At 44.8% G+C, this 9,146-nt stretch overlaps 1 protein-coding gene across 1 annotated transcript; it reads left to right on the forward strand.

Annotated features, from left to right (window-relative positions):
* Positions 1-1,100: 1,100 nt before the first annotated feature.
* LOC148058802 (transketolase-like) lies at positions 1,101-8,540 on the forward strand. The gene is made up of 14 exons (XM_087780860.1): positions 1,101-1,327; positions 2,011-2,128; positions 2,196-2,309; positions 2,722-2,819; positions 3,754-3,945; positions 4,003-4,121; positions 4,905-5,101; positions 5,157-5,321; positions 5,381-5,537; positions 6,407-6,537; positions 6,622-6,705; positions 6,758-6,851; positions 7,254-7,376; positions 8,031-8,540. Exons 1-14 carry the CDS (start codon positions 1,221-1,223, stop codon positions 8,216-8,218), a joined length of 1,887 nt encoding a protein of 628 aa, XP_087636986.1. The 5' UTR covers positions 1,101-1,220; the 3' UTR covers positions 8,219-8,540.
* The last annotated feature ends 606 nt before the right edge of the window (positions 8,541-9,146 follow it).

Below are 9,146 nucleotides of genomic sequence, written 5' to 3' on the forward strand. Positions count from 1 at the left end.
AATGTGAGTTTTATTCGTATCGTTTCCTTTTAAGGTTGGTTTATTTAAAGGTGTGATGTGAAAAATGCACTTTTGTTTCTATATTTAGAGAAGTTTAAATTCAAACCCCATTCAACGATGTTTTATAAAACAAACATTTTGTTTCCATCAATTTGCTTTCAAGACAAATTCTGCCGATAAAGGTTTGACCACTAGATGTCAGCAAATGATGAGTTTGCTTCCAGTTAGGATCCATTATTTGTGGCCACAGCCTCGTTTATATCGAGGCTTCTCAGTTACGAACTGAATTAATTGGATCAAATATTTATACATATTTATTTTTCTTTTGATTTGAGAAAATTATTTTTGAATTCAAGCAAAGTGAGCCAATCGTTTATTCTAGTGCTCAAACTGTTAAATGTCTTTAATGTAATGCTATGTTATCAAATTTAAACATAGAACAAGTTTTATTTAATTGTGATTAAAAAGATGGTTTCCATGGTGATAAAATGCATCTTTGCTAACTGTTGATTAGTCCTGCTGATATGGAAGAACAAATGTGTCCTAAAAGCAAACGACTGATCAATTCCTCGCCCTGCAGGTCCCTTATTGTTCATCATCTCAGTAGCTTCTTAATCTCGGTCTGAAGTTCCTACAGTAGAAAAGATCATTACATTAGATTACACTGAGTGATCCTTTGGCAGGAAACCTTCTCACTCTGACCGTGAGGTCGTTTGGTTCTTGGATTAAAACAGCAGTCATTTGAATGTTTTCTTTAAATGTGTGTTTAAATGTATTGCCCCACTAACCTTCTCTACTGCTCTTTGTTTAGGTCAGTGTGATCCGAGTTTACTCTATTCTATGCCATCTGTCTGCAGGGGTCAGTACCGATGATGGATGGATGGATAAACTTGAAGTCTGAGCTGCAGGTGCAAGATTCCGAGTGTTGGCGTGTTGATTTTTTTTTTTTGGCTTTAGTGTGTCAAAGTGTTCTTAATGCGTTTGCTGGATAAGACGCAGTCAGGCTTGCGTGTCCTCGGCTTGAGCCCAAAGTCCTCTTCCTATTGGCTGTGCTCCTGTCGTGTGAGTGATCACCCACGCTGAGTGGATTCACCCCCCGCCCTCCTCCCTAACACCCTCTCTCTCTTTTTAACCCCTGACTTCCACTCGCTCTGTCACTCTGCACTCTTTTAACTCTTGATTCTGTTCCTCTGCAAGTGTGCGTGTGAATCATCAGGCAGATGGAGGACTATCACAAGCCCGACCAGCAGACCCTGCAGGCGCTCCGGAACATCGCCAACCGACTCCGGATCAACTCCATCAGGGCGACCACTGCAGCCGGCAGCGGGTGAGGAGAAAATATTGACCTTTTTACCAAATCCTTTTGAAGAAATTGCACACTTTGCTTCGTGCACATGCTCGTGTATAACGACATGCACTATTGTCCTCATCGCTTTTGTTTTAACGATCCATTTTTTTTTTAAATGGGATAACTGGGTCAGAACCACTCATTATTGCAGGCGTGTGTCACTGCTATGCCAAAAATTCAGTACATATGTGTATAAATGTATTTTATATGAAATCAAATCCTTACAATCGGTAACATACAAGAACCTAAAATGGATTCAGGTTGCAACAGCCTTCTGTATTTGAGGGTTTAAAATGGTCGACTGTGCGCACGATCCAACATTCATTTGTGGTTGTGCAGAAGGCGATGGCGGGAACAGACTGATGTTGATAAAATCTTGTACCAATATCTTTTATCAATTGTTATCGTCAAATTATTCTGCAGCAGCTGCCGAAAAAACACAATCACTATCGTCTTCTAATCTTTGGTATTGAATGTTGTCCTACTGTCAACTCTGACATCCTAATCCTCAGACTCACTGACACACTGCTCAATGATTCCTGAAGGCCACAACTGGATTTAGCCACACACTCGATGCAAAACTATCTGCCTCTGTTAAATCATTTCTGCCCAAGTTGAGTCCAGCTCGTGGTTCCAATCAGACTCCGTTTGTCCTCCTGCAGCCACCCGACGTCATGCTGCAGCGTGGCCGAGATCATGTCGGCGCTTTTCTTTCACTCCATGAAGTATCGCCCAGAAGATCCTCGTAACCCCAACAATGACCGCTTCGTCCTCTCCAAGGTAACTGCTTATGGTTATGGTGTTTTTTTCATTGATGTTCTCTCAACATGGACCTGCTTCCTCTCAGGGACACGCTGCCCCGGTGTTGTACGCTGTGTGGGCTGAGACCGGATACCTGAAGGAAAGCGAGCTCCTCAACCTGCGCAAGGTGGACTCAACCCTGGAGGGTCACCCTGTGCCGGTCAGTGGTTCTTTCTGAAGATACTACCTGGAAATGTTAAAATATGAATTGAATTGATGGTATTTAAAACATTCTTGTCAAAGTAGCACGAATATTTATAAAAGCTGAAGAACGTAATGAGAAAGTGTCAGTCCTTGTAACGGACCTGGTCTCGACGGAAACATCCATATGTTGAATCTTCAAATATTGATGAGACTGACTGAGTGGGCGTGTTCCCGGTCACTGTCCACGAACATAACACGAAAGTCTCTTGGATGGTTTTAGGTAACTAAAAATATAAATAATCTGATTTGTCAATGTATAAAACCTTTTCATATTCTTTACAGTGTTATGTTAACCTGGATTGTGTGTTATTACTAACACATTAAACTCATCTAGTATAGCCCTAACTTTTCCTTGTTTCTGCCGACAGAAGCAGCAGTTTGTGGATGTCGCCACTGGATCTCTGGGTCAGGGACTGGGAGCTGCATGTGGGATGGCCTACACAGGAAAATACTTTGACAAGGCCAGGTAATGCATTTGTGCTTCTAGCTTGTGTTGCTCACTGGTCCACAGGTTTAAAAAAAAAGTGATTTAATGTAACATATGAGTAATAATAAGAGTGTAAGCGTGTATAGAAAAGTGAATCTTGTGCTGAATGCAGCCGAGCGTCGACGGGGAAATCCTCTCTTGCAGTCGCTGCAGACTCCTCTCGATGTATCTTGTTCCGTGTGCACTCCATTACTTCTGCTCTAATAACCCGTGCGATGCCGCCCACATCTCACACACTTCTTTGCACCAAAATTTCCTCTTTGTCAGAACGCTGCACTCGTCCACCGCCGCGTGTGTGTGATCTTCATGAAGTCGGAAAGGTTTTGGAAAATTCTCTAAAATAAACCTGCTTTTATGTTTTATTTACACTTTCTTTAAAGATGTCACATCGTTATTCACTGTACAGTCCTTTGACACTGACACAAGCTGCTCTGCTTGAAAAGTTAAAATGAAATAATCTATCATAATTAACCCAAATATCAGTTTCTTATTAATGCTGCTTCATAAAGACATAAAAAACAAACAAACATGTGATATGGGCGGGGGGGCGTATTTGGTCTTCACCTATTCCTTTGTTCTTTCCTCCTCCTTTGTCTCCTCATTCTCTTTGTCTCCTGGTTTGTCTCGGGGTTGGTGGCTGGAATGCGTGTTGTAATGTGTGGTGTCTCGCCTCATCCTCCAGCTTTAATGGGAACGTGTCTATTTGACTGGAAAGCTGTCACGAGTCGTTACGCCGCAGGAGCAGCTAGTCGGGAAGATCGGGAGGGAGTGGGGGTGTTTGGGTGTGTGTTTGAGGGTGTGTGTGTGTGTGTGTGTGTGTGTGTGTGTGTGTGTGTGTGTGTGTGTGTGTGGGTCAGCTGTCACCTCCGACATGTGCTGATAGAAAAGTGTTTACATGATTCTCGACTCACAGCTACAGAGTCTTCTGCCTGCTGGGCGACGGCGAGATGTCGGAGGGTTCGGTGTGGGAGGCCATGTCCTTCGCCTCCTACTACCAGCTGGACAACCTGGTGGCCATCTTGGACGTCAACCGTTTGGGTCAGAGCGACCCGGCTCCTCTCCAGCACCATGTGGAGAAGTACCAGCGTCGCTGCGAGGCTTTCGGGTGAGTGACCGGAGACGCCCGAGTCCTGCAGACGCTCACTGACGCCCGGTGTTGCAGGTGGCAGGCGGTCGTCGTGGACGGTCACAGCGTGGAGGAGTTGTGCAAAGTGCTGAGTCAGCCGCGCCACCAGCCGCTCGCCATCATCGCCAAAACCATCAAAGGCAAAGGAATCCCAGGTAACCGAGCAGAAACCTCTGGTCCACCTGCTCCAGCACTGAACGCTGACTCAGGGAAACGTGGAATCATGGTTCTTAAGAATAACGTCTCTCTGAGTGAGCCCTTAACTCCCAGTAATCCCGCGAACGCTTTGCTGCTTTAGCCGCTGGTGTCCTCTAATCCCACAGAATGTCGAGGATGAACCGGCGGCAGCTTCGTGTTCTCTGTTGCTCTAGTTTGGGGAGAAGAACGAGCGAGGGGGAACAAAAGGGACCTAAAGAAGTCACTGGAGCGACAGAAAAATGTGCACCTTAAACTCATACCCCGTGTTGATGTGAGCCTAGCTAATGCTGAATTTAACCTTTGACCTTCTAAGTAGCCCGGGGAGGAAGGGGGACACTGAGCGTCTTTAGAAATGTGATGATGCCAAAGTTTAGTTTCAGAAATGAGTTTGATTCTGTAAAACATTTATACAGTGACCCTTGTTTATTACATATGAAAACCCAGTTTAATTTGTCTTTTTTAAATTAACATTTTCTTGAGCTTGAATTCTCATTTATATGATGTTTTTAACGAACATCTTAGTAACGGTGACCTGAACGGCTTTGCCGCCCAGCCAACCAATCGCAGCCGTTGATGACTTTTGACATGGCAACATAGACTTGGAATTCTCCGAGTATGTGTGAATAAATATTCTGTAAGAAAGCTAAAGGGAGCCTATTTGTATTTCTTCCTGTATGTCAGCATCTTAAAATGCTTAGAAGCCCATTTTTTAAATGATCAAAACTCATGGACTGTTGCAGCGGCTGAAGACAAGCTGGGCTGGCACGGCAAGCCTCTGCCCAAGGACATGGCTGAGAGTGTGATGAAGGAGCTGCAGAGTCGCATCGTCAGCTGCAACAAGCGTCTGTTCCCGGCGCCGCCCGAGGACGACGTGTCCACCGTCAGCCTCAGGAACCTGCGCATGCCGAGCGCCCCGAGCTACAAGCCCGGAGAGAAGGTGAGCAGAAGGTCGATCGGATCCTGATCCTCGTGTTCACGTGGCGTTTGTTCAGACCGCGACCAGGAAGGCGTACGGCGTGGCTCTGGCCAAGCTGGGCCGCTACAACGAGCACGTGGTGGTTCTGGACGGAGACACCAAGAACTCCACCTTCTCGGAGCTCTTCAAGAACGAACACCCCGACCGCTACGTGGAGTGTTTCATCGCCGAGCAGAACATGGTGCGAAGGTCCAAGTGTGCGATGTTGTTGTCCTGCCGCTCACGACCTGTGCTCCGCAGGTGAGCGTGGCCGTGGGGTGTGCGGCGCGCGACCGCAACGTGGTGTTCGCCAGCACCTTCGCCGCCTTCTTCTCTCGCGCCTACGACCAGCTGCGCATGGCGGCCATTTCTGAGAGCAACATCAACCTGTGCGGCTCGCACTGCGGCGTCGCCATCGGTCAGTGTCTCCATCGGTTACCATGACGAGTCCATTATTTCAATAACTTGACTAAGAACGACCACAAGATTTGATTCAAGGAAACTTCAGGAAAATGTCTTCGTATCCGAGACGTCAGAATTTAGAATGAATTTAACAATTCAGGTGTTTAAACCTAAGTTTTATTTTATTGTTATTTTAATCCAATGTCGTCTGTAGTGAAGGATTTGATTTTCAATACCTGGATTTAAAAAAGAAATGGAAATTTATCAAAAAAATATATTTACTGATCACAATGATTTATTTATATTTAAATGCAACTTTTTAGTTTTGTTAATATAAAAAAAGGAAAGTAGTGTCAACATATTTTTAGAAAATGTATTTTTGAAATATTGGAACCAAACTTTTTTTTTTCTTTATAACAATTTTAATTTAATTATTTAAAAAAACAAAACATTTCAGTAACATTTTATTTTTAACGGTTGAATTTTTTTTAATATATAGAATTGATTTTTTTTTTTATTAAATTTTATTTTCAATTTTTTTTCAGTTTTTCAGTGGAATAATCCAATCCTTAAAAACAAGGTTTCAGTAAATGTTTCAAATGTTAATTATTCAACATGTCGCTGATGAACCTCCATAGACTTGATATTGTGATGTTGACCCTCTATGAAGGAAAACCTCTCCCTGACTCCCCCCTCCTCTCCTGACACCAGCACTCCTCCCTCTCCTGTCTCTCCCTCTGACGGAGGTGAGGACAGTGTGACCTGGTTCTTTCACCTCCTTTCCTTTCACCTCCTCCTTCACCTCCTCAGGTACCTGCATGTTCACGTCGGCTCTCGTCAGACTCGTGACTCGCTTCTTCTTCTGACTCGTGCTTGTGTCTCCAGGCGAGGACGGCCCGTCTCAGATGGGCCTGGAGGACCTGGCCTTCTTCAGGGCCATTCCCACGGCAACCGTCTTCTACCCCAGCGACGGGGTGTCCGCGGAGAAGGCGGTGGAGCTCGCCGCCAACACCAAGGTGGGTGAACGTCCTCATGTTTGATTCAAGAAGCTGTTTAAAAATGCATCGCCTCGAGGTCACGTGACTTTGAAATGGTTCCAGGGTTTGTGCTTCATCCGCACGAGTCGCCCGGAGAACAACGTCATCTACAACTGCAACGAGGACTTCCACGTGGGCCAGGCCAAGGTGGGTGGATCTTCTCCTGGGAGCCCCAGAGTCCTAAAGTCTTGTGCCGCAGGTGGTCTACAAGAGCAGCGACGACCACGTGACCGTGATCGGAGCCGGAGTGACGCTGCACGAGGCTCTGGCTGCAGCCGAGCAGCTGAAGAAAGGTGAGTCGGAACCTTCTGACGGAACCTTCTGACGGAACCTTCTGACGGAACCTTCTGACGGAACCTTCTGACGGAACCTTCTGACGGAACCTTCTGACGGAACCTTCTGACGGAACCTTCTGTCGGAACCTTCCGTCGGAACCTTCTGTCGGAACCTTCCGTCGGAACCTTCTGTCGGAACCTTCTGTCGGAACCTTCTGTCGGAACCTTCTGTCGGAACCTTCTGACGGAACCTTCTGTCGGAACCTTCCGTCGGAACCTTCTGTCGGAACCTTCTGTCGGAACCTTCTGTCGGAACCTTCTGTCGGAACCTTCTGTCGGAACCTTCTGTCGGAACCTTCTGACGGAACCTTCTGACGGAACCTTCCGTCTCCACGACTCACCCTTTGTGTCCTCGAACAGAGAGAATCAACATCCGCGTCATCGACCCGTTCACCATCAAGCCCCTGGACTCCAAGACCATCATCGACAACGCCCGAGCGACCAGAGGACGCATCGTCACCGTGGAGGACCATTACTATGAAGGTGAACCTGTGCTTTCAGTTCAACCCTTGATCGCGTCATGTGGTCGATGAAGGATTTAATATTATTTACTCGATTGGTTTATTAAAGTTTTAACCTTTTTTTGATTATTGATTATTTTGATTATTTGCAATATTTTCACACATACTTTGATATTCAAGTCCAATAATTAATAATAATGAATATTGAAGGTTTATGTGTTTTAATAATTTAATTGGAGATTTTTTAATTTATCAAAGTTTTATTAAAAAGAACAAAAAATATTTTCTAGAATAAATAAAAAAGCTTTTTTTTTATACATAGTTTTTTAGTTTTAAAGTCAATATTTCAGTATTTAATTAACTATTCATTGTTGTTTTAATAAAAGATGAATTTTAGAAAATGTTTTATTTATTTTTTAAATAACTTTTTGATAAAATGTTTTTAATTTTATTTGAAATAAGAATCTTAATCTCTTTTAATTTAAACGTTTAAATAATGAAATGCTTGAAAAAGAAAAACATTTTAAATGTTCAAGCATCAAATCTCCTGATGATACTTTTCTACACATCGACCCAGTGAGTAATGAGTGAAACAAAGGTTCAGAGGTCGTCGGTTCAGAGGTCGTCGGTTCAGAGGTCGTCACTGACTGTGTGTGTGTGTGTGTGTGTGTGTCAGGAGGTCTGGGCGAGGCCGTCTGCTCCGCTGTGGTCAACGAGTCCGGCTTCACGGTCCAGCGTCTGGCCGTGGCTCAGGTCCCTCGCAGTGGGAAGCCTCACGAGCTGCTGCAGGCCTTCGGCATCGACCGCGACTCCATCGCTCAGGCGGTCCGTAAGGTTCTCTGCAGCTCCGCCAACGCCAAGTAGGACCACCTCGCTCCAGGGAAGCAGGACTCGAGGGTCAACGTCCGACTCGCCCCCCAAAAAAAAAAGAAAATTAGATTCAATGTTTTCAATGTGGTTTGACTCTCCCGCCCCAGACTGTAGACCCCGACCCTCCTCACCTCCCTCCCTTCATCCCTCCATCCCTCCATCCCTCCATCCCTCCATCCCTCCATCCCTCCATCCCTCCATCCCTTCATCCCTTCATCCTTTCCTCCCGAAGACAGTTGTGTCGTCGCGGCTGAAGGCACTTGAAGAAACACGGCTGTTTTTAAAATGTTGCACAATAAATAAATAAATAAATAAATGGTGAATTCACGAACATGAGTCTTTAGCTTCAGACACTGAAATGAATCATTTTAATGTGTAGCCTTTTTAATTCAATATAAAAATGTGTTAATATTTTGTTGATTTAATGAACGTTTATATTCAAGTCTTTAACTTCCGTTACAGAGGAAGAGAGGAACGAACAATGTTGACGTAAATTAAATAAATAATAAAATAATTGGTTAAAATGGCGTCAATAGAGGATGTTTGGCTGAAAAATGTCAAATAAAAGGTAAAGTGAGAACAAAAGAATATGAAAACGGTGAATTAAAAGCTACATCTGAAAATCGTTAAATTTGAGCCAATCAGATCGTGTCTTCGTCTGCAGCTGCTGAGGAGATTGGAAGCGATGGTTGGGGCGACCTTTGACCCCCGGTCTTCCTATAGCACAGCAGGGTGTGCGTCTGTTGTGCAGTGTGCGTCAGCTGCGTGTGTGAGACATTTAAACGGCGTCACATGTGTGTGTGGTTGAGTGTAAAGCAGGAGGCGTGTCTTCGCTGCATGTGAGCAGCTGTCTGTCTGCCAGTCTGTCAACCTGTCGTCCATCAATCTTGTTCAGCGTCGGTTGATAGAAGATTGGGATCGA

Source organism: Callionymus lyra, chromosome 19, assembly GCF_982586985.1.
Source record: "Callionymus lyra chromosome 19, fCalLyr1.hap1.1, whole genome shotgun sequence".
NCBI lineage: Eukaryota > Metazoa > Chordata > Actinopteri > Syngnathiformes > Callionymidae > Callionymus > Callionymus lyra.